Source organism: Netta rufina, assembly GCF_964035555.1.
Source record: "Netta rufina genome assembly, chromosome: Z".
NCBI classification, from domain to species: Eukaryota; Metazoa; Chordata; class Aves; order Anseriformes; family Anatidae; genus Netta; species Netta rufina.
In genome coordinates this window covers 72,337,567-72,363,288 of record NC_140126.1, presented here as the reverse complement: position 1 = coordinate 72,363,288, position 25,722 = coordinate 72,337,567, and the positions used below count along the sequence as shown (strand labels likewise).

Below are 25,722 nucleotides of genomic sequence, written 5' to 3'. Positions count from 1 at the left end.
CCAGTAGTCATTTGCAAATCGAAATTCCTGAATTTGAAATCTGTAGCAGTAGTGTGTTTTTATTGTTTTGTTTTTGGCTTTTTTTTTTTTTTTTTTATTATTTAATTTGTTTAATCCTAACTTCCCAGCTCCTTCTTGGGGCTGGGTAGTCACTCCTCCCTACGTAGACGTAAGTGTTCATTTAGCTTCGAGGATCCAGTTTTAATACATGTGCCCCAGTTTTCTCAAAGCACTTAGAAAAAATGTTTGTGTGTGTACTTCTTAAGCATCAGGGAGAATTTTTGTTGGTAATTGTAACCTTCTTGGAAAGTTGCCATTCTACTGCTGTAAGCCATGAGGCCTTTTAAAGACAGCGTTTCCACGTTTTACTGGTAGATATCAACTGCTTTTTGTGCCTTTTTGTAGAGAGTGTCTCTGTTCCGCTTTCTAAACGTGATTTTAGGTAAGCTGTTGTTGTTTTGTATTGCCAGTCTGTGTGCACCCAGGTGACTGATACTGCTCAGAAGCTGTAGAGTAAGCACACTGCAATCTTTTAAGTGTGTTGTCTGTTCTGTGCTGGGACTTCTCACTTGGACTGCCAGATTAACGAAATACCAGTTCTGAGCTTCTTAACGCTTACAGTGAGAACAATCAATCGTTACTTTTCCTTACTTTTAATTGTTTTGTAACAGGTTAATAAGATTACACTGTTGGCATCTTGGTTGACAGTTCCCTGATTTTTTTCTTTGCATATCCAATCCTAATAAATCGTTTTAATTGTGTTTTGCTGACTGAGCTTCCTGCGCGATTTGTTTCCAATTGCCTTGTGAGTTGCAGGGACGCTAAATAAACCCAGTAGTTGGCTCCTTATTTTTGCCATTTGTACAAATGTTCTTTCTATTGGGCCCTCTTCCACGTGAGAAGCAGTTCAGTAAGGTATTTGGAGCAAAGGAAGGTCTCAGAGAGAGGCTGCAATGAGCAACTTCAACTCAGCGCACAGAAAGCATGTAAGTTGCATATACTTGCTTGGAGCCTCTATCTGAAATCTGCTATTCCCGTAATGACCGGGCCAAATCTTGCTTTGCTTATGAGATCTGACAAGATCACGGTCCGTGTGATTTCATTTGTTGTATTCATGGAAGCCCTGGGGAGTGAAACAACTAGAGCAGGAATGAAGCCCTGCTTTCCTGCGCAGCACAGCACTGTAGCAACGTGGCCACTAGGAAAAAACAGCAGAGATTTCTCGTGCGGGTGTGCACGCACATATGTTTGTGAGTTCAGATGAAATGCACAAACATTACAAACGTTATCGTAACCCATTAGCCCATGCTGAATAAGTGGGAGATAATCGTCCATTCAGGAATCCGGCAGGTAGGACTGAATCCAGCTCCGGAGAATGTTGATGCGGGGTGACCATTGTTACCGAGTGTCTCCTCTTAATCCCCAGTTTCAGCTTACAGGGCTTGAAATGCAGTCCTGCTGTTGCAGAGTTAGCACCTACACACAGGAGAGTTTCTTTGCATTGTTCACCTTGAATGAAATGTAAAAAGCACTTTAGGAGGGATAATCTTCCTTTCTTATCTGCAAATGTGAGAGAATGCTTGTGGAAGAGAAAAGCAATAGCCTAAAGAGCTGCCAGTTGGCTTTGAAAAGTTGTTTTCAGAAATAACACAAATACTTGGAATAGGAGCATTAAGGGAACCTGTTACTCAGTGTAGGGTGGTGTACTGAATGCTTGAATTCGAGATTGAAATCATGAAAACTAATTACAGAGTTCAAGGGCAGGGAGTCTTTTTGTATTGGCTTCATTTGAGGGTGTTGTTGCCCTTGCAGCACGGTGTCCTTCATATTGTGTTCAAATCCACACAAATGTTATAGGTCACCTAGGCATTTGATGCATCATGTACTAAACAAAGCCATGCGACTTGAACAGTGCTGGTGTATCAGATCTTAGAGGGAGATGGGCAGCTTTCTGAAACAGTGATTATGTAAATACTCTCTCTCTCCGCGTTTTTTTGGGTTAAGACTTGCATATCTTGAAATTAGAAGTGGTAAAATACTCTTCTATTATTTCACTGTGCTTAAAAAAAAAAAACACAAAAACTTTTTTAGTCTATTGAGTGTGAAAAAACAAGTTTCAAAACAGCGGGAAAGGTCATGCTAACCTGAGATGAATCATGAGAAATTTCAGCCTCTAGACAACCTTTACCTTTGCTTTCCTTACAGCTCTTTCAATAATGTTGTCCGAGGAGTAATATGAAAGCAAATCACTGTAACCTCTTGTATTTTGATTCCAGAAAACTTGAAAACGCTCTTAATATTTCAGTGGGTTATTGGAACTGTCAGTGTACAGGCATGGCCAAACTCACAAAAGAGAAGCAAATGTTACCTGACTCTCGGGTTTGATACGAGGTTTTTATGATCAAGCAATGTCTCTTTTAAGTCAATAGGTAAGATTACCAAAACAGAGAAAATTGATTTCTCGGTACTTGTTTCTACTTTGGTAATTGCTGCTCCTAATGAAACAAAGAGCTGCAAGTGATGATGATTTTTGCATATAACTAAGTGTTGCACTGAAAATCCAGTGAATGAAATATACACTTTGGTTTGCTGAAGATGCATGCGGCATGTGTGCTGACCACAGCAGCGCTCTCAAATAGTTGTAAGAAAACTCCCAGCTTGTCTAAAAGCTATAATGTGGCACAAGCAAACAGGAGGCTTAAGGGTAAGCCCTGGGGCTGCCAGGAGTAGAAACACCACAGCACCAGCAGGAGAAAGCTCAATGGGCAGGTCCTGTGGCTTTTGTAGGACTCAGCACAGACTGTGTAAATAGTGAAAAGGAGAGAGGCGATGCAGCAAAGATACGGGCAAGTCTTGAGAGTGCCACCTGTGAGTGCATGCCACAGAATCCCCCTTCCTGCAGAGACAGGGACTGGCCTTAGGCAGCCCCGTTTTGTAAGCATCCCTGAACGTGGTGCTGGTGGGAAGCTTGCCCCTGGGTTTGGTGGTGGGCACAGAGCTGGGATGCGATGGGAGCTGGCCTGTGAGTTCCCCTTGCTCCCTTTGAGGGGCAAATTATGCCCGTCCTTCAGCACGCAGCACAAGAACTGTGTGAGCTGGAAGCATCTGGTGCTCCAGCAGGGCTTCACCGTCTCTACCTGGAGACGGGGGTTGTGTGGTATGTGCTTTGTGGAGGGTTTTTGTTGGCCCTAACAGCTGGTTGCTTAAAGCAGTGTGGTTCTCAGGAGGTGTTGGTAAAAGGCCTTGCAGAAGGTAAATGCTCAGAAGTAGAAAGTGAAGGGCCTGATCAGACTTTGCTGTCCATCAAGTCCCAGTACTCCCATGGGGCTTAAATCCAGTTCTAATGGCTGATGCTGATAGCAAGCTGCTTTGGGAAAAATATATCCTATTAAGGATTATCTTTCTGTTCTCTGGCTATTGCATCTGCAGGGAAAGTTAGGGAAGTTGCAGGATTCTCATTAGAAATGTTTTATAAAGATAGGCTTCACGGGGACACAGACTTCTTTTACTTTCATGCTAGCAAGGCTTACACATCTCCAACAACTCTTTTTTTTTTTTTTTTTTCTTCTCTACATTTCTAGTGATGAAGAGAGATTGCATAGCCTAATAGAGAACGCTGTAGAGATTAATGTGTTTCCAACTGCATCTCTCCATCTGCTGCAAATTCTTGATTGATGCAATTATAGGCTTAGATACCTTTTGTTGTGCCTTGCGCTTATTTGAAGGGCATTTCATTTCTGGTCTTGGGTCTCTGGCATTTTCTTTGGGTTGGAAGACAGCTGAGTTCCTGGGATTTAGGTTACATCCCCTTTACATTTTACTGTGATTATCACAGCAAGGCTCAAGTGCTCTTTGAGACAGAGTGCAGAAAGGAACCATTGAGTAACCATCTTCTAAAAAGCAAGGACATTCTTATTTAGGTCAGAGGCACTGCGAAGAGAATGTATTATAAAACAGTGAGCAGCCTTTAACCACACCGATCCTGCTTGGGTTGCCTGAGTTTCATGCTGGACTTGACAGATCTTTATCTAAAGTTTGCTTGTTCAGTTATTCCAATACATGCATCCTTTTCCCCATGTGTGACTGTCATTTTACAGTTTAAGGACATCTTCAGAACTACTCAGAGTTGTGTATCTCCAGGGAGCGATCTTCAAAGGACCGCATAAACCAGCGCTGGAAAATTGTATTCATCACCCTTGCAGGGCGCTGGCAGGCCTTTCTAGCAACTCCAGATTCCGCAAAGAATTGTCTTGTTGACCAAGCAACAGCAAGATAACACCACACGTGCAGATAAGATAGGCTGTGAGTGTACCTGTGTGCTCTGCACAGCATGTCTCCTGAGCTAGCTCACCGTTTGCCTTGGTAGAAGCAGACCAGAAGATGTCACAAGTGGGTGTTGAAGATCCTGTGTTCATGTTGCATGAGGCTTGGCATCTTTACTTTGGGCAAGATTTTAGTCTGGTCCCACGAACTAAAACCTTCACCATGTGTGAGGTTTAAGCTATGTGCAGTTCAGACCCTGATGTTCCACTCAGGGTGGAAATGCATTTTACATTGCTGAGAGTAGAGCATCCAGTTTAGTTTCCTCCAGGCAGAATCCAGTTCACATGCACCAAATTTGCTCTGCAACGTGATGAAGTGCGTGGTCAGTGGAAATAGCTGGGGAACTGCAAAGCCAAACCAAGCTCCTAAAATTCTGCAGCCTTCTCCTTTTGGCTTGAGTTGTGATTTGCACACCAGCACTCACAACATCTGTGTCGTATTCTTCTCTGCTGCTGCAGTCTGTGAACTCTCATCTGGTATCTCCATCCACATCAGTCTTAGTCCTCTTTCTTGGCCTAAAGACCTGAAATATCATGTAATGTTGTGTGGCACTCTGGTTATTTCTTAGTGTCTGTATTCCACCTTCTGTATTTTGTTTTCTTTTACCTGAATGTGCATGTGTGTTTCCTGTTATAGTTGCTCTCTTTCTGTTTTTCCTCAGATGGCTTACAAAGCAGTGCTTTTTTAAAAAGCTCGAGTCTGGTGGTCTCCTTTGTTTATGAAATTCGGAGTTCTTTTCTTTATTCAGATTATGTAGTTGTTCCTTTGTCAACTTGTGAACTTCATGTGCAGAAGAACTCTTTTTTTTTTTTTTTTTTTCCCCACTGTTCCTGCTTTTGTGTTGTGAGATGGCATAGAAAGCATAATTTAGATCTGAAAAGGACATTTTAGTATTTAAGACAGGCATTTTTCACATGCACAAAAAGCAGACTTGGCTGTGATTTATAGTATCTAATTGACTTAAAATAGATGAGTAATTTTGAGCTCCATGAATTAATTTTATGCTGTGGGCCTGTTTTTTTTTTTTCTTTTTTTTTTTTCCCCCTGGTGCCATGTCTTTTTCATGAATGAATCCAGACTGCTGGGAAGAAGGAGTTAAGAGGCCATGCTGTGCTCTTTCTGATAGCTGGGTGGCAATTTTTTTTCTTCTTTTTTTGGCATTTGGTCTCGCTCACTGTTTGTTATTGACGGGTCGTTCTTTCGGAGTTAGGCAATCGTGGTTCCAGCGTTCTGCCTTCCTCTGAGGCTGCGGAGATACGAGAGGCTGCTCTGGCTTGGTTTTCCACTGCAGGCACTCTCACCGGTGATAGGTGCAGCACCAGTGACACCCCAGCTCAGTGCTCGCTTATCAGTAGGTTACATCGCATTGAATGTTCAAATGTGACTCTAAAAGGATTTTTTTTCAAAGAAGATTCTGAGCTTAATCAAAAAAAAAAAAAACAAAACAAACACACACAACCCTCGAGTTGAGGCACTGTTGCAAAGCTGTGGTTGATTACTCACTCACTGAGCTGCAGAAACATCCCAGGGAAGGAGGAGTGCAGACAACAGATTGGAAAACTTTCAGAAGTGTTGTTTCTTGTGTCTTGCCGTTAAGGAACTTTTCTTTACGTTTTTGCTACGCTGTAAGTATTGGCTCTAAATTCCACGCAGTTCCTACATGAGAAGAAAAACATTTACAGTGAAGGCAGGCCAGTGCTGTGCCAGGAGTTACCGCAGAGTGCCTTGCACATCGTAAACAAGTAACTGAGTTTGATGCTGGGAATATATAGGGTGTCAGCTTCTCCAAAAAAGTGATTGTTGGCGCTGGGTTAACACACACTACCACTTCCAACGTCTACATTTTTTTCTCCTCCCAAATGAGGGATTAATGAAATACGCATATTTTCCTAGCATTTTCATGCCCTCTTGGTCAAGAAAAGGAGACTTTGGGTGGGCTTGGTCGTTCGCCGGTGTACTTTGAGACCGCCCGGCCCTCGCCTGAGGAGGAAGGCGTGGGCACACAAGATGGCGGCTGCCTGGCTGCCATGGCGACCGCGTGCCCTGAAGGGCGGCGACAGCCTCAGGGGCTGCTCACAGCTCGGTGTGGAGGCGATGAAGATAAGATTTGTGTGGGCTTCATCAGTAATATACAGGGCCACAACCTGATAACATTTACAGTGTGCCTGGAAGGGCATGTGTGTGTGGCTGGGAGTTTGTGAGGGACTCGGCATGTGGACCAGCCACTGCTGGGAAATCTGTAGCAAAATCCACCCTCAGCCCATCAGTGGTGGCAGCCTGCCTCGGTGGCACCTTGTTTGCTTGCAAAATCAGGTAGTTAAATCTCCAGAGTGAAAACCTGCGTTTATCTAACCGTTGTCTGACAGAGGGGGTAAAATTTTGTTGTACCTCAGTGGGAGTCTGGTTCATCTACAGCGAAAACTTAACCAACTCACATGCACTTTTGGAAAATCCATTGCATATTACTGAATTTTGAAGTAAATAAAAAGCTTAATGTAAATAAATAAAACGAACAAAAATAAATAAATAATTTGTTGGGCTGTTATATCTCCAAGTGTGCATTTCCATGAAGTTCATTCTAAGTAGGGATTACTTCTTAATGCAACAGGTAAAATACTGCAGTATGTTTTGTTGTGGAACTAAAGGTCCTAGTAAAGCCATACCAGTCACACTTAATAGTAAGGGTACATTTATAAATTGTTTATAGAGGGCAAATAAATAATTAATTTACGTTATTAAATAGGATACAGGCATGAATTGAGTGTACTGTATATGGCAGTAAGCACTCCAGTAGAAGGTGTTGGGAGATAGTGTTTTGTCCAACTGCCGCACTGAAGTCCATAAGAAATGACCCTTTGTTAAACTGTGTATTAAACATGTAGTACGTAACCCAGATATATAAATACTTTACATTTAATGTTTAATATCATCCCATGCCTTGTATGCAGCCCTCCACTGAAAGCCTAATGAGAAGGGAATGGAGCAGCATAGGGTTTTTGAGGTGACAGTGAATACAGGGCTGTGAAGGCCTGGTGCTGTGCTGACAAGCTGTCTTTTTGTAACATTAATAAAAGAAATTTTAAAGAACTAATTGCTATGTTTTCTAAATACACGTAGGATCAAGTTTTGAGCATCAACGATTTAGATAATAAAACAGTGTATTGTAAATTGAGTTCAGGATTTACTCAAATCTGATTTAGAGGTGTTTTTTTTTTAAAAAAAAAGGGTATTCCTAACAAAAATTAATTTTTATGTTTAAACAGGCAGTTGTTTTGTTTATTCTTGGTTTTAATGCAACAGATTTGTGTATATGTGTGCTCTGTTTTGTGAGATCTGTTTTTAATTTTTCCCCTTTGAGGAGAGGCACTTTTGGAGATGCGTTTCACATCACACTAAATGAATATGACAGGTCATGAATCTTTTTGTCCTGGTCATGGGAGAGGTGGCTCATTGTGGGGCCACCCCATCTTTTTTTCTTGAATGCTTTCATTCATTTCAGGCAGAGTCCATATTCTCTGTTTTTTGTCTGTTCTGTCTCATCTAACCCTGAGAAAGATCTGAAGGATTTTCAGCACTTAGCTTTTTGGGAAACCCATTTCTGGTGTGTTTTGAGGAAGTGCCAGCTGTTGAGTGAAGAGATTTGAGACTCTTTTCTGATGGAATCCCGCTGTTGTCTTCTCTGTTAAGTTGACCTCCCTTCTCTTGTTGTTGGAGTAGGTCTGTAGAGAAACTTCACGCACTTACTTTTTCTCTCCTGTTAGTAATAATTTCATTGTTTGGCAGTTAGGTGAAAATGAAGTTCTGGTGCCACAACCAGAAGCAGGCAACTGTCACACTGGGAGTTGTGACAGACGGAGCATGGAGTCCTCTTGCACAAGGAAATCTCTGACCACAAAGAGACCTTTATTTTCAGGATGTACTTCAGTACTTCATGGATGGAAGGGATATGTGAAGTGCAGCACTCAAATCTGAATGCGATTGGCTTCGGGTGTGAGAGGAGCAGGACGCTGAATAAGCTGTGTGTGCACTGAAGCTGAAGAGGGAAGATGGTACAAATGTGTTCTTTGGAAACTGTTAATAAAAGAAGTATAACAAAGTTGGTTAGAGGGGGGCTCTGGAGGTCATTTGGTCCAAAAGGTTTTCGTGAAGTGGGTCCATCGTGAGCAGCAGATGAGGTCAGCTGTGGCTTTGTCCAGCTGATTATTGAAAAGAAAACCTTCAGTGATGGAGGTTCCTCAGCTGCTACAGGTTCCCTTCACAGGGCAGCACCTTCCTCCCCACCTCTGGCCCTGTTTTGCCTAGGTGTGTTTTGTACTACTGGAAGGAAATCGATGGCATACAATGTGCTCACTCCAGAGATAAACTTGGGATAAATTTTCAGGGTGTAAATATCTGTGTCAGTCAACTGTGTTCAAACTCCATTATTTGTGATTTATTATTATTATTTTTTTTTTTTATGACTCGGGATAACCAACTGAGAACAAGATGGATTTTTCTATGTCAGGTGGAAGTTCGCTTTGTGCAGAAGCTGATTCCTTCCCTCTGATGTGACTTGTAGTAGCATCTCATCTTACCAATAAAAAAATTTATGAACGGCCTGTTTTGAAGTCATGATGTGACTGTCATTGGACCACAAAAATATTGTGATTTTCAAGTTCACTGGGGTAAGCTGTTTTTAGTGAGGACAAACACTTTTTGACTCCCAGTTGGTTTTGAAAGAACATTTAGATTAGAAACAGGAGAGTTTACTAGTAAATCACAAGTGTTATTTTAATGTTATTGATTACAAGTTTAATATTTTTTTTCATATAGTTCTTGCAGTCATTTAGAAACATGAATTAACTTTAATTTGGGAAAAGCATATACGTTGTAAAGGAGTTTATAGTTTGATGCATAATCTGAATTTATCGTTAAAAATTTTATATAACAAAATACAATTTTGTAATAATTTCATCATGATGCATTGTTAAATTAAAGGGGTTGTGTCTGAAAAAAATCTATATTCAGCCCTTCTGGATAATTCCATACATGAAACAAGGGAACATTGACTGTCTTATTTAAACTAGTAAAGAGGAATATGTAGTTTCATAGAAAGAGAATTTTCTTTTTTTTTCACCAGCTGGTACTTGAAGCAGCTTGCATGATATCTCTGGAGGAATCTTAATACCTTTGCATGCGTGTGCACACGCTCTCTCCCCTTTCTGTTTGTTTGTTTCTGGTAGGACTAACATTTCATCAAAACTTCATAGAGAAAATGAAGACCGGAGAAGACACAGTCATAAAAATGTCTCTCTTTTTCCCTGCCTCTGCAGATACAGGTCTTACTTAGGACAAAATTGAGTAAGGCAGAGTTCTTACACTCTATCCATAGCTATCATATGTTGAGCAGACTACTGCTTACTTTGGAATCTGCTCTTAAAAACTTCCAGAGTAAATCAAGATTAATTTCTTTTTTTTTCTCCTGGTAACAAACAGAGAAAATGAAGAAAGGATGGCGATGATATTAAATGAAGCATGGAATACCAGCATAACCATTGCAATGTGTGTACGTGTAGCTCTGTGGCTTGAGATCAGGTCTATTTAACACCATATAAATAACTTGAGTCTGTTTCAAATAGTGTGTAAACAGCCTCTTAAACACAAATATTTGCTGATTATTAATATCCGTATTCAACTGAGAAATGAAAAACGTGGAAGTTGCATAATTCTTTTAAATCAACTTCACTGTGTTCACAAGTAGTTTGATCAAAATTCTTTAAAATGTCACTGAGAAGAAATTAAATATACTCCTCAGACAGTTGTCTGAACTTGAGCAATAGGCAAGGTGGGATTTATATTTAATAAAACATTTTTTGAGTGCATTTCGAACGTTAAGGTTATTTTGCCCTGTTTTTACAGAGGATGTTTAGGTGAAATGGCATATCACTGGTCATATTTTGGTAAATGGAAACTCGTCTTAGCAAAACTACCTGCATGCCCAAAGTTCTTGCAAAGGGCTCACCAGCGTGTCTTGATTGTAAGCCTTTGAGTCCACTAAGGCATCTTCAGTCTTTCACTCTTTGTTCCTTTTGGTCATACGATGACTGTCTTAATACCCTGCTCTCTTGCTTCAGATGCCACTGATGGCACTCCCCAAGGGCGGGCATTCATGGCTTCAGATGTGCTCCCAGACCTGGGGCCAGGTGTGGGCTCACACAGCAGTATGAATGCAGCACTGTGCAGTGTTGGGGTGCATCAGCCAGTCGAAGCACGAGCCTTGATGCTTACTTCTGGAAACTCAAATTATTTTACTGCCAAGAGCCCATCTGTTTTAATTGTTTTCCTTGCCTTTATTTTTTCCCCTCTTTTCTTTTTCCTTTTCTGGAGCCAGTGCCAACTCTGTCCATGGCCTGTTGAAGTCTCAGTGACTGTTCATCGCTCAGTGCCTGCTTTGGGTACGTGCTGCGGCATTGCATCTTGGCACTGTGACATGAGCTGCATTTCATCTTTCCTGACTTTCCTACTGATAAAATGTCAGTGAAGGCTGAACTGGTTTATGCCATCAAAAGGCAACTGGGATTCCAGTAGTTCTAGTAATCCCTAATAATGGATAAAATATAATTGGTGGTCTTAGGCATGCGAAAAAATCAAATATAAGATACTTTTGTCTGAATTGACTATATGTTGTACAGAAATACAATTGGTGAGAGCAAAACAGTCAGAATTTTATCCCATGCATGCAGGACTTCAGTCTTTCTGCCCATGACCTTTACGTTTTAATTTAGAAACAAGAAGTGGTCACACAGAGATTGTCTGAGAAGTAGTTTGCTTATTTTCTCATTTTATGAAAAAAATACAGTTCTGTATCTTTTCTTACACCCAAACGTCAGCCTGAGTTTGGAATCAAATAACTTTCACCCCTGTAGCAGCAATTTGAAGAGTTGGCTTTAAAATTGTCTAGATTGCTAGTCAGACTTTGTTAGGATAACTTCACCACTGTAGGATTTTATTTATTTTTTTTGTGTGTTTGTTTTAGTTGTTGATTTCTTGTTTTTTTGTTTGTTTTTTTGTTTGGTTTTCTGTGCAGCAACAGTTCGTAAACCATATTTTCAAATATCTTCCTTCTGTTGATGAAATCCTTTCGGTTTGAAAAGTATTCCCCCTGTAAAAATTTCTGGGAGGATATTGAAACTTGTATTTTTTTTTTTAATGACTTGCATTTCAAAAGAGAATATTGCCGGTAAGTTCCACTTTGGAGTCCAAGCAGATTATCTGTACAGCTTTAAAATACACGTGTTTGGGTAGTACTTCTCTCCCAGCAGTTTGAGAGAGGACTTGAAGCTCGGGAAACCTTGAAGCTCAGCTGGGTGCTCGAGCTTGTCTGGAGTGGTAGCCAGGTGGAGGTGTTGGGTGAGCTGGGGGGCCGTGGCTAATCCTTTATGGCCAGCGTCCAGTCTGGGGAGCAGCAAGAGGATGTCTCCCGCTGTCTGTTCAGCACGTCTCTGTCAGCCCAGAGGAACTGCAGGCAAGTGGTGAAAGCCTTGTAGCAGGTTAGCCAGATGAGTGAGAATTGAGCAGACAGGTGTGACGGGGCTGGCCGTACCAAACCGTGTGTCATTGACCCACGGGTGGGGATGGCAGCGGCTCAAGGAGTGCTGCTGCACATGAGGTTTTGCAGGATCGATGGTGTGCTGAGAGTTTTTCTGTATGTGCGCTTCTGCTTGGCCGTTTTTATTTTTTGTTTGTTTGTTTTTCTCTTTTAGAGAAGTTTTTCCACCTCTGTCCCCAGTGCAGGACTTCTTGCCCCACGTGAAGAGCAGACTCAGCGCCAAGGGGTGATCGCTCCTCCCAGGACTCAGCGTGGCAGCTGTTCATTTGGGAAGGGGAGCTTTATGGTTGATGTCCAGCTGGCATCTTACCAGGCCCCAAAGTTTAGGGAGGTGAAACTAACGCCATACACCCATCAGTGCTCGGAGATATAGGCTCCAGCTTTTGCAGAGCTCTAGCTCTGCTGTCTCCCTGCTGGTGCCCAAATTGACAGCACCTGGTACCAGCAGACGGGTTGCAGCCTCCCCCAGTGCCCAGCCACCGAAGGAGGTGTAGCACCAAGAGGAGGCCTCGCAGCTGCTGTTCCTTGGGCACCGGGTTGTGGATGCACTCGGAACAGCCCCAGGATGCTTTCTTTATGTAGGGGCTTCCTTCAGTTCTTCCAAGTTGAGAAAATGTTTTGGTTCCTTTCTTAGTACTGGTGAGGGAGCATCATTCAGTCCTCGCACCTACAAGTCATCTGTCTTGCTAAGGTGTCCTCTAGCCTGTTGTTGCATCCTACTGAGTGTATTTCTGTTGCTGTAATTAAGCAGTTCTGCTTTTTTTCTTTTGCTACTTTGTAGAGGTACGAAAAAGCAGTCACTGAGAGTACAGACTTCCCTACATTATCTTTTCCTTGCACTTTTTCTCACGTTTAATAGCAGAACTCCAGTTCTTCAGTGTGAGGATTGTTCTTGCTGCCATAATAACATCCTTGGTAACTGAAACTTGTTTTGCACTTCTGCCTTTCTGCTTTCGTCACTACATGCTTGTGTTCCTTGCTATTAGTATGCACCGGCCTGTATTTGAATTTATTTTTTTTCTGCATCTTTTTCTTGGATCACTGAGGAAATTCTGATGCTGCCATAGTAACCTTGTATTATTTCTTACCTTTCTTCCGATGATATTTGCCATTGATTTTTTTTTTAATATATCCTGAATCACCTAATATTTGTCTTGCACTTTTTTTTCCTTCAATATATCTATTTTTGTAAAACTCTTTCCACCAGTTCCCTGAATTTGCTTGACTTCTAAGGTCTCTGCTAGCTGCACTCTGATGCTTTCAGACTTCTTCAGAAGTGAAATGCCGTCATTTCACAATCATCCTTACAAATTACTCTCCACCATTACTTTGAGGATGAATTTCCCTGAATATCTATCTACGATTTTCTCATCCCATCTGATTCCCCTGAGATTCATGAGGTGACTCCTTGCTTGCTTCTAAATTTTTTTCGCCCCTTCCCTTTTGAGACTAATTCTCCATTTCTTGATTGTCTGCGGCTCCTGGAAGTCTCCTGTTATTCTCCTGTGGGCACGTCCTTGCCATTGAGGTAATCTGCCAGCCAGGAGCACTAGCAGCAGTCAGTCTTTTGCTCTTTGGTTCCAGAAGGAAACTCAAGGATGAAATTCAGAAAATATTCCTCAGCTCTTCAGATCTTACTTATTGGTCACCATACGCGTGTGCCAGAAGGTCAGGCAGGATCAGCTCAGGGGCTTTCCGAGGAGCTGCCTCGGTTTGCACCCAGCGGACACTGACACTGACACCTTCCTGTTCTGATATTCCAGTTTGTGACACTTTAAAGGGAGCACGTCAGAGCCCTTTGTCAGCCACCACACGTAAGGCATTTGTTTTAGACAGACTGAAAAGCAAAACTGTAGTGCACAGTGGATGGGAGAGAACAGCACCACCTTTATAAAACTAATTATCTGTGACTTCACACAGTTTGAGAACTGTGCTGCTTGGGGGTTCGGGCAATGATCTCTCTGAGATGCTCAAAGAGAGGGGAAAAAAAGCACACACACAGAAAAAAAAAATAATAAAAAACTGGCGTGTTCTTCTGGTGTGTAAACACCAGTCTATCTTTTCTTCGTGCACGATGTTAAAACGTGTAAGGCATGGACACGCTGTGCAAATTAATTTTTCCTTTCAGTGTGGTGTGTGACAAGCGTCCAGCAGTGAGCAGTGAAACCCGGCGTTGTTTGCACTGCCATGGATCAGTGTCAGCCTGGGCTGCTGCTGCTACAGGATTTTAAAGCGACCTTTTGTCATACGTAACAAGTGGTTTAAGTCTACAAAGAAATGCCGTGTGCTAGCTGCTTGGCTGGGTACCACCTACTGGTAATCCTGTGGTAAATGTATAGCTTTAAAGTCCACATTTCTAAGGACTGTGTTTGTGCTTTACTCTCTGTCAGTGACTCTCCTTAGGATATTTCCATGCTTTTAGCTCTGCTTACTGCTAGGACAGGACGGACTGCATTAAACTAAACTCTTTAACTATAGTAAATTACATACCAGGGGAAAAAAATACCGTGTTAAAACCTGTTACTATCGCATTTGAAAGCAGCAGGGAAGACCAAGGTTAGCACCTTTATTATCAGGAAGAGGTGGAACCTCATGTACCTATGGAGGTGTTGAATTCTCCTGTTACATTATAACATCTTTTGCCATTTAACATTTTTTTCAGCTGTCATTTACCAGATTTTACAGTTAGGCTGAATAGTTTGTATAGTTCAACAGGAACGCGGATACAGGCAGAACGATTGCCCGAGGAGCTCTCTGTAGACATTTCTACAAAAACACACGTGTTCTCGTGCAATGGCGAGTCTGAGGGTCTGGCCACGAGGAGGAACAGGAGACGTGGGCAGAGCTCTGCCAGCAGCTTCCAGCCTGCCAAAATGGGCCCTCAAGGCTTCTTGCTCTGCCTCTCAGCCCTTGGAGGCTGGCCCTGCTCACTAGTCAAGCAGAAACCCTTTTTTTTTTTTTTTTTTCCTGGGTTAAATTTCAAACCCTTAGCTGGGGAGGGGAGGAGAAACCAGGCAGCAGTGAGAAGAGGAGGCTGCCTGTTGGGCCGGATGATCCTTGTGGGTCCCTTTCAACTCAGGATATTCTGTGATTCTGCCATCGTAGTCTGGTAGAGGCAAGAGAGTGAACTGAAGGAACACAACAGTGTAAAGCTTCCTAAGAAACTCTGAAAACACAAAGTCAATTAGTTTCAGCATGTTTCACTCTTCATTTGCATTTGCCATTTGCAAATGAAAGCAAAGGTCATCTTATTTCTGGTGATTGCAGCTGTTGATGCATTTGAGGTGTTTAACAATTTTTGTGTAGCTATACTGCGGGAATGGCTGTAGCTCTAATGGACCAAGAGAACTTGGTTATAAGGAACGCATATTACTTTGTTACACTAGCAAATATAGCTGGAAAAAAAAAAGTAGACAAATTTTCAGGTGTGTGAGCCTTGCTTCTCTCTTAAACATAGACCAGGAAAACTGAAATTCTACAGGAAAGCCTCTTGAGAAGTCTGTGTGCAAGAAACAGGTGCAAAAAGAACAAAGTTTTTTATTTGAAACCTGGCAGGTTATCAAGGAAATCTACCTTTTTATGAAGCATTTGGAATCTGAGGATCAATGAAAATTATCTTATTCGGGATGAAGTCTGCAGAAGACTTACACTGCTGCGATATTCTGGATCTGTAGTAATTTCCACAAGCTGAGACCTGAGACAAAACGAGTTCCAAGCTCAACTAGAGCCAAATGAGAGTAACACGTGGAGCAGTGTGCAGTGTGATGTCTTGGCACAAACCAAGAGATCCCTAGCAGATGAGAATATGTAAACCTATGCAATTAAATGCTTGTGGGAGAGACTACAGACATCACCACAGCATATTATCTCAGTTTATTTTCAAAAGATCGATGAATACCATGTATCTATTCAATATTCAGTTGCATGCTGCTGTACAAGTTAATGTGTTGCTGGAGGCACATTATGCTGGCACAATTACGCTAGCACTTGAAATCTATGGGAGATTAGGTAACAAAACCTGAAATTATCTCACAAAATTTGTGCATTTTAAGTGTATAGGTAAACTGGAAAAAAAAAAAAAACACCCCACAAGATTAATTCTGATACTCCTCGAGTAAAAGGGCACTTAGTGTTATAACTGCTTTTAACACTTGAAGCAGTATATGCAATCAAGGAGGGTGTGCCCGGAGTTAACGAGACAGATTTCCAGGGTATCTTCAAGCCGTGAGTAGAAGAGTGACGAGAAGTGAGAGCCCTTTCCCAGAGTAAGGGTAGGAGAAGGCTTTTTCCCTCTTTGTAAAGCTGCAGTAAATGAGGAGGAGCATCAGCTTATTCCGTAAGTGCCATCAGCCTAGTGGAAGGCATGAGGACACTGTTTGTTGTAGCACTGGGCACACATGTGAGCCCCGGATAGACACGTGCAGGGAAAACATCTGCTGCTGTCTGCAGAGAAAGGACGAAGTAAGTGGCTATGAATAATGTCGAGTACAAGCACTTCTGCGCTGCCCGTGTTTGCAGGCTTGTGGTAGGAGCTCCCTGAAGAGGGGAGTGCACGTACTCAAACATTTGATACCGCCTTTGGGACGCGCTGTTTCCTCAGACCGGTGTTTGTGTTCTAATACCCAGGTGTTTGTAAGAAAACCGATCACATTGTCAATAGGACAGAGAGCGCTGGCATTGACGTAGCTTGTGTCCCGAGCTGGAGAGAAACCGCAGACTGGTGTGACTGGAGGCTCCTGAAAAGAGCAGTCTGTGAGCCTCGAGCTAAGCAAACAGAAATGTAGCTCGTGCGTAGGTGAAGCAGCACGCCCGGGAGAGGAAATGCACTCAGGTGGTGTGCGTACGGGTACATCGCTGTAACGCCACGGCTGTCACCACTGGACCTGCTTAAGCAGATGGGAAAGCATGAGTTTGTTCTTGGGCATGGCTCAGGTTTGGTGCTGCAGGAAAGTATATTAAAAAATATATAAATCATACAATGATACACACACACACACACATATATATTTAAATATATATCACAAGTGTGCACGTGTGAAAATGATTGTCAGTATGATCAAACAGAGGAGAATGGTAGATTTGACCATGGCAGGCGTGTCTTTAAAAATATGGAACTTCTTAACAAAACTTCTTTGCCATTTTCAGCTGAAACTGACCAAAAAGGGCTGTCCACCAAGAGCTGCAGAGCAGTTTTAAAACTGCTGAAGTGGTGCATTCAAGAAAATTCATTCAAGAAACCACACATTTGTGATGTTTTTACTTATTATATTTAAAAGATAGATTTATTGTTACTGTCTCTTATTTCAGAGACTGAGTTTTATACCATGAGTATTAACATCAGTGAAATTCCTAGGAGACTCCAGATTTGAAATGGAGCCTATATACCTTTACGAAACAAAAGGAAAAAAATACAAAAATAAATAAATAAAGCACTGCTTCTCTCTGTAGGTCAGAGTAGTGATTTTGGAGTATTGCAAGTCTCCTGAAACACTGAGGGGAGCTTTTAAGATCTCTTCTATGGAACTAGTTTTAAATGTTGCCCAGCTGCTTCATGCAAGCTAAAAAATTATGTATGGATATAGATTTACTGGTTTTCTTTCTGTTTTTAATTACTGTTTAAAAAATAAAAACTTTATGGATGGTATGTCACATGATGGACTCTCCATATGTAGTTAGTTTAAAAGAATTAAATCTGTTAGGAATCCAGAAATGCTAGATTTCTTTTTTGCGATGCTCAGATCTGGAACATTCCAACTGCAGATACTTTTTATTTTTTTGTTTTTTACGTCCAGAACTAGATAGTGACAGCGTAATGGCTGTTGCTGGCAGACAAGGTGCTAATATCTGGACATTTCTGTGATGTGCACTACTTCACCATCATAAATTTTATGAAAAAGGGGCACCGGTTGCTTAGCACAGTGTTGTAAGCCTACCATAGCTGCTGCAGGAGGCACCTTGAACCGTGCTTTGACACACTGCCAGTTTTGGGGGAACTGGAGCCTTTTGCTCTGCCACATTGAGTTTATAACTTTCTAGATAATGGTTATACAGAACTGTACCCTCAGTTAAAAAACATGTATTTTAGTTATGACATGTGGCTAATAAAACAATGAAAGTAACAACACTTTTTTCTCAGCTTCATGAAACTATGTGCAATAGTTGCCTGTGTCTGGCAGGTTTATTGGGCAGCTTACAAGAGAAAGTAGAAGTTAATTTATTGCAGTTCCTTATTCTTCTAAGCCCAGCTTTTGAACTTCATCGAAAAATGTGGCCCTCTGCCCTTTGTTGTCTCCTTAGAAATAACTGCAAGCCAAACTCGGAGCTTGAAGTTCAGTCCTAGACTGAGAGACAGAAACTTTCTTGGTATGCATCTTCTTGTGGAACTAGACCAAGATACTACTTTATATATGTATATTATTATTATTCCCTGCAAAACTTCTTGATAATAACTCTAGCCCTTTGGTACAGCCTCCATGCTGGTGGATCTTTCTAGATGTTGTCATTGCAATCTCACCAAAGGTTCAGCTTTCTCTTTTTTTGTGCATTGTTCAGGTGTTTACCAGACAGATAATGGGGGCATGCAGGTAGACCATGCTTACTACTCACAGTATTTTCTGTAGGCAACTGGCGTGTGTTCATCTGAACAGCTAGATTAGTAGCCTACAAACCGTCAGTGAATCTTGCTGGGGCGGTGGAAGGAGTGTGACTCAGAGCATCGAGATCTGATGCCAAAGATAGACAAGGTGAATATCTTCATGGTGCCTTCAAGCTTTTGCTGCCTTTTATGGGAAGCTAGGTGTTGTCGTAATCTTTTGACTTGAAATCAGGGGGAGTTTACTGGCTGATTTTAATCAATGAACATACTGCTATAATGCTTTCGTTGCAACTTCTCCTTAAGTTAATTGCATATTTCCACCTTGACATATAACAAGTAATTTCCAGAGCACACTTAGAGCGATTATTGTTTATTTCTTGGTAATATTCTGATGAAAGCTGATTGACTAGGACCCCTTAAATGGTTCTTCGCTTTGGAATGCGGTTGATATTTCTCTTGTAAAATATATGAATGATTTGTCAAATTAGAGCAGAGACTTCAGAGAAAACACACCAGCTTACCAAAGTGCATCACTGTAGCAACAAGAACGAGAAAGAACTTTTAATTAATTTATTTTAAATGAAGCAAATGTATGATCAGGCCATAGATGAGTGTGTTATCTAGTTGTCTTGGCAGGGAGGGGGGGGGAACTCTGGCATGTGATGTGTCTTCAGCAAGAATTATTTCAGCATTGTCGTGAACTAATTAGAAATATTTTTTCCTCACATTACTCATAGAATGTCAACAAGTATGCAAATGTGAAACTTTAACATATGCCTGCTTGCTGCTTTTACATGGTTTCTCACACCAGTTTACCAAGTAAAGATTGTCTTTTAAAATGCCGCTTCAAGCCCAAGTCCTTTGGTGGTGAAGACCCCCGTGCTGTTACTTTCTTAGTCTTCTGCTGAGACGTGAAACACTTGTTCATTAATTTTACACACTTGGACTATAGCCATTTTTATCTTCTTGTATTTCTTATGTGGTAGTTAACGTCACTATACCCACTAATTCTCTCCTCATTATGCTGTTGCACCCTTTTGATTTCTTTGTTGTCTGTCCTGAGAGCACCAGTAGTCACTGATCCTCTTGCTGCAACTAACGCTGTAAAACACTGGTATCTTTCTTTTGATCTCTGTGGTAAAGGCGCTTGCTTCTGAAGGGAACTATAATGCTGTGAACTTCTGTAGAGACTTCCCAACAGCGTAGTAGCTGGGGGTGGACAAGTGGTTTAGCTCCAGTGAGCGCCCCTCCGGGTGCTGTGCAGGCTGCGGTCCTGGCTCCGTGCTCACCGTGCCAGGCCGGGGCTGCCCCCTGCTTGGTGTGGGGGGTTAGCTTACGGCCGGATTTTAATCATGCTTCATTAGCACATTCCCTGTTTTCATCACAAAGACGTAGGGTTGCCTTTCTCCTTGCGTTAATGCCTCTTGGACTTCCTCAGCCCGCTCAGAGGCCTGTGGCAGGCGATGTGAGGCCTGGTGCTGGAGCACCACGCTGTCCCTTCAGCTGCCATGCGCCATGTTTGCGAACGCTTTTGGCACATGGTGGTCTTTGGACTGTTGAACTGTAGAGAATTAACTCCACGAAAAGTGGCTTTTTTTGTTTGTTGGTTTGAGAGAGATGCAGCTGTGCTTTTGGGGCAGGAGGCTAAAGCGTGGGTGAAGGTCTCAGTGCGGTGCCCACGAGGGGCAGATGGCCGCTGGAGCAGCCCGGCCTGCGTAGCACTGCGAGACGCACGGCTCTTCACACAGCGCATGACAACGCAATAAATGAATGTTTTGTAAAATACTGGAGTTAAAGAGTGTATACAGCAACTCTCAAGGTTCAAACTACCAGCAATCGCACACTTGAATATTCAAAAAGGCACTTTTTATTGGTTATAGGAAAAAAGTACAGTCTTCCTTTCGATGTTGGAGAGTAAGGTTGTGGGGAGTATTGCTTGTACAAAATACAAACACCTAATGAAAGCAACTTTTAAGGAATGCCACCCATACATTTTAAAATTTCACACTTTATAGCTTAGAGCAATAATTACTACTCTGTCAGTGCCATGATGACAGTTGTCTAATATTGCATGACGTTTTGAACAGTATCAAGGAAGTAGACGTTCTCTGCCTCTCTGCTTTGTTTAGCTAAACTACCTATTTCTGAGTACAAATATTAAAATGTTCCAAATAAGAATGGCAATGTTATAATGAAGTACGCACAAATGTATTTTACTTCTTGAAAACAGTTCAGCTAGCAATTTTAAAAGGAATGCAGTCTGAATACTTCTTCTCTTGGACTGAAATGTTTTATAGACAATTTCTACGCATCGTTACTAAATCATACTTTCAAACGAGATTTCATTTTGAAAGATTTTAAACATACAGGCAGACAGGAGCCTCTCCAGAGAGTCAGCTGAAGAATTAGAAAGTGTTACTTCTTTACTTTCTAATTCAAATCTAGCCTATCTTAACAGGAAATGTTTGTTCTTACTGCTCACCCATCCTTGGGTTTTCAAAGAGGCCTTCTCAGCCCAAGGTCTAGCGGGCATGAGCCCTCTTTCTGCAATGAGATCCTTAGGCAGATTGGTTTGATAGGCAGATTGGTTTGATTTAGCTTGAGATGCACCTGGCTGCTGAAATTCACTTTTTGTGAAGCTCCTTCTCCAACTGTGACGCTAATTTGTAGCTCTGTTGTCGTCAGACCTCATCAGATGCTCAAGTTGGAATAAACCAAAGAATTTGCTTACCTGGGAGATGTGGTTGTACTACAGTGGAGATGCAGCTTCTGAGGTGGCTTTTTCTGATGCAGCCCGAAGTTTGCATGTTCTTTGTGTAAACATGGGCTGTCGTTCAAACGTGCTTAACAGCCTGACACGTTCCACGTGTAGAAGTGTTGACCTGGAAAGTAGTCAGTGTTGCTGTATGAATATATTGTATTTACAATGAGCACGGTGTATTGTGGGCAAATACAGGCAGCAGTAGGTCAATTGTTAGCTAACTGGGCACATGTCCAAATATCATTAAAAATGTTGACATTAAGTAATTTGGGGTTTTAATAATATTTAATTAACTACTATTTAAACAACTCTGCTCAGATTGACCTACAGGTCTAGTTTAAAAGTTCTGGTATAGATAATAGATTTGTCATGTTCAGTACATAGTGGTTTCTGAAAGGAAATAGTGTGCAAGTCAAACCTCTGAAATTATGTGTTCCAAAAATGGGGAGCAAACAAATGCATAATACTAAATACTGTCTTTTTTTTGTTTGTTTTTCAGATTAGCGCTGTACGTATATGAGTATCTGCTCCATGTAGGAGCACAGAAATCAGCGCAGACGTTTTTATCAGAGGTATGTTTGCCCTGTCTTTTTTTTCCTTGCACAAGGTTACAATGTGTGCAAGTGAAATAAATCTGTGTTGGATTAGAAAAAACGGTGACAATCTTGCATATCTGTTTACATTGATCAGCATAGCCTTCTGATTTTGCAAAAGCCAGTTTGCCATGTCATTTTGCATGCCTTTGCATAATTATTTTTGCTGTGATTTGTTAGCCCTGTTGTCTGATTTGGTGCTACAATGAAGAAATATTTGTCTATTTTCTGTAATAAACGTGCATGTTTGAATGTGCATCGATCATGTTCCTTCTTGATGATATCCGAACTTACTGTTGGTATCTCCAATTGTGAATGATGGACCCTTTCTAAACGTACAGCAGTCAGGTATTTTATACTGATCTCGCTATGTATTCCTACCATGCTTCTAATTATTTCGCTTCTTTTCATCTGGTGAACTAATTATGACTATAACTGTTCAGGTGCTCTTGCTTAAATGCTCTTGAATGCTAATGCATTTTTTACCATTAGACAATAGCTAGTCTTTTTCACAGTCCTTTAAAGACATATATATACCTGTAGAAGATTGAAGTAAATTGTATCTCCTTAGTATTTTACATTTATGCTGGGATACAAGAATACCTGTATGCCAAACATACTGAGGTCTTTGGGGTTTATTGTTTTTAATCTTTCTTTGATGAGAACATTTAAGATAATGATAGTTGGATAGTGAGCAGAAGTGAGAAAAACAGGCAACATGTTGTAGCAGGAAAATCTGCTGCTTCAACTGGTGCTCTTCTGAAAGCTAATAGAATTAACATGCTAGTGATGACATTTTGGAGATGGAAGAGACGAAGGCTGTTTGTGGTGGTTATAGAAAATTCACATAACAGAGAGAAGCAAAAGCGATAGAATTGTGGTAGTTTCAGGTTATGTTTATATTAAAACATGGTTTTGACAATTGTTTTTTCTCCTTAGTAAAGCAATGAAAAAACAAGAGAGAAAATAATGGAGACTATCATCTTGGCTTTCCCAAAACAGCTGTCATTTGTAAATAATACACTGTGCAAGATTCATTTTGCTCATTTTGTTTTATGATGTATGTGCAAAATGAGCAGTTGGCAGGAGTATAACTGGTATGACATTTGGATTTCAGGAAAACATTCAATACAGTGTCTTGAAATTTAGCTTTTAAAAGTAATTCAATCTTGGATTATAGAGAAACTCTCAGATCTGAACAAATGTAATAAGAGAATGTATCAAATCTTTCAAATTCAGACTGATGCCGAAAATCAGCCAAAAGATGGGGCAGAGACGAATAATAGTGTATTGAATTGATATGAGGTGTCTGTTAAATTTCACACAAAGCTGTGAGTTTATTTACCTTGTTTGTTAGCAGTGCAGAAAGGTAAAGACTGTGCTAACAGTATTTGTAAATGGCTGTATGTTGGAACCAAATGCAATTATCGCTGTTACGGGAAACCGGGAAAAGATGGTACTGGGGATGAAAGCAGTACAATGAGGGTCAGACTGAGAAAACCGTACACTAATCCAGCTTGGAGAAAATGATTTTAAATGGCAAGTGGCAAAAGCAGCAGGAAAGAAATGATAGTTGATTGTGGAGCAGACAGGCCCTTACGTTGTAACGCCCACTCAGTCCTGGGCTGCAAACCACAATGTAATAGCTCTGTGCCCCTCGTGAGTCAGCTGTTGTTAGAGATGGATTGTTGGCACAGGGGATGAAAATGACAAAGCAGCAGTTGGGAAGTGCAAAGAAGTCTTTTAGCAAATCTTCCATGTGTCTTTGTGTTTTTCTGACTCATGGCTTTTGAGAAGCAACTGCCCTGCTGTGGTTGAGCGAGGTGGAGGAGATACCCAGGTGGTGTAGGAGGAAATTTGTGTCGGCTTGGCCACTTCTTAGAAAGCAAGGCTGTTGGGGCTCAGTGCCTTCTCTATGCTGGCAGTCTGCACCCCCCTGAGTAATTTGGGTGGATCTCTTTAAAGTCCACTTAGTTCAAAGTAGCTCTAAGCCAGTGCGTTGGGGTGAAAAAGAAATAAGCGTATATAGATTATCAGAGCCGTACAGCTGTCAGTGACAACTAAAGAGTATAAATGGCAAAGATTAACATCCCTTAACGTAAAGGTTTACCAGGGAATGTGGCTAAGAGTAATGGAATTAAATTGAGAGAAGTAAAATTTAAATTGGATACCATGAAATCACTGATATTACGTAACTTAGAGAAGGTTGTCTTAAGCACGTCTTCATTTTTGTAATGTTTTGTGTAGAACTGATTCATGAGTCAGTAAAATCTAGAAGTGCTCGGCTTATCCTTCTTGTTTACAAGGTGAAGAGTGCTTTCCATTGTCCTTGTGGTCCCTCCTGAGGACAGCCTTCAAAACTCTGTTGCCTTCATCTCTAAAATTTTGGACCTCCAGATCAGCTAGCCTTTTCCTGGGTGTCTGGGTAAAAGAGACATCTTCATTTTGTTAGCTATCACACTCGTCTCCTAGTCTGCAAATGGACTTCCTTTGAGGAGACATGACATGAAGTACTGGATGGAAATAATTTAATAGCCGTTTCATCCTGAAACATGTAGTCATTGTACAATTAGCAAAATGACAAGGGACTACCACTGCTATGCAAACAGTGTCATTTTCTTATGAGGGTAGAATAGAACTGTTCAGATGGGATACACAGTTTTTTAGAGAACAATATAAACTGTTCTGCTCCAGAATCTTTCCTTCAGTGTTGGAGCTGCTGAATTTTCTTGTAGAGCTGATCCTTACCCCTGTATTTTCTGTCCTCAAAGCTAGGTTCTGGCCTTGTAGGAGTAATTCCGCTAGCTTAGCTAGACCAGGAAAGTAGGCATTTTGCAGCTGATTGATCACTAGTTATGAGCTAGTTATTGATAAAGCTGACAACAAGTTTTTTTTGTTTGTTTTTGTTTTTTTTTTTTAATTATAATTTTTTTCCTGTCCGTGTGATCTGACGAACGTTTTCAATGTCAGACAGAGGTGTGTATTTTTTGAAAGCAAAACAAATCAAAAACTTCCCCCTGTCATTCAGGTTCCTTCTTTGAATAAATTTATGAACTGTCTTACTAAAAAGGACCGGCGTAAGACTTGTGGGTCAGGCAATTTCCTCAAGCCCTGTGTCAAAGAACATGAATGTTACTTAGACACAGTGAGGTCCTTCTGCACAGATAACAGTTTTACTCTTAACTGAATGATTTTTCAACTCCACTAAAAAAAATTAGCTTTGACTACATGTTGCATCTCTCCATCCTGTTACTTTCAAAACTTCTCGTAAGTACAGCACATCCCTGGTGATTAGCACAAGTCCTTCTAAGCCATGCCAAATGCGTGTGAAGAGCAGTCGTGGCGCTGAGGAGTGCATTTGAATCCTTTTTAAAACTTTGTTACTGGTTTTCTCTTTTGTATACATTTTTCATTTTTATTAACATTTTTACCTGGCACAGTTTAGGCAAGGGTTTCATAGTTTGAGAAGTGCTTTTTATAGATTAAGTGCTATTAAGTGATGATGATGGTTGAAGTGGTGATGATGGGTGGGTGGGTGGGGGTTAAGTGCCATGCCCCTGCTTCATTCTGCCAGCTTTACCAAAAGAAGTGATAATACCCAGAGCTTACCTTTCTAAGATAATTTTAAGATAATTTTTGATAGTTTTAAGTATTTATATAATTTTTATGAACTGTGCATTCTACTCCTGCCAGCTATTGACAAAACATACTTGTTTAAATTTTTTAACAATTGGGGGTGGCAGTCAAGTTGGAATTGAGAAAGTTTTGTTCCGTGTTGAAAAATCCCAGCTTCGCTACTGTCTCTTGCAGTATGAACATGCTATGTCTACCTTTTCTAGGAAGCTTTTAATGTACCTTCACA

The 25,722-nt window shown here is 41.2% G+C and overlaps 1 protein-coding gene across 2 annotated transcripts in view; it reads left to right on the top strand.

Annotated features, from left to right (window-relative positions):
- SSBP2 (single stranded DNA binding protein 2) overlaps positions 1–25,722 on the top strand; it is a 175,869-nt gene that overhangs the window by 16,194 nt on the left and 133,953 nt on the right. For both annotated transcript variants that reach the window (XM_084304809.1, XM_084304808.1), the window contains exon 2: positions 21,767–21,839. In XM_084304809.1, coding sequence (XP_084160935.1) covers positions 21,767–21,839 — 73 coding nt within the window. The remainder of the gene's footprint in view (positions 1–21,766; positions 21,840–25,722) is intronic.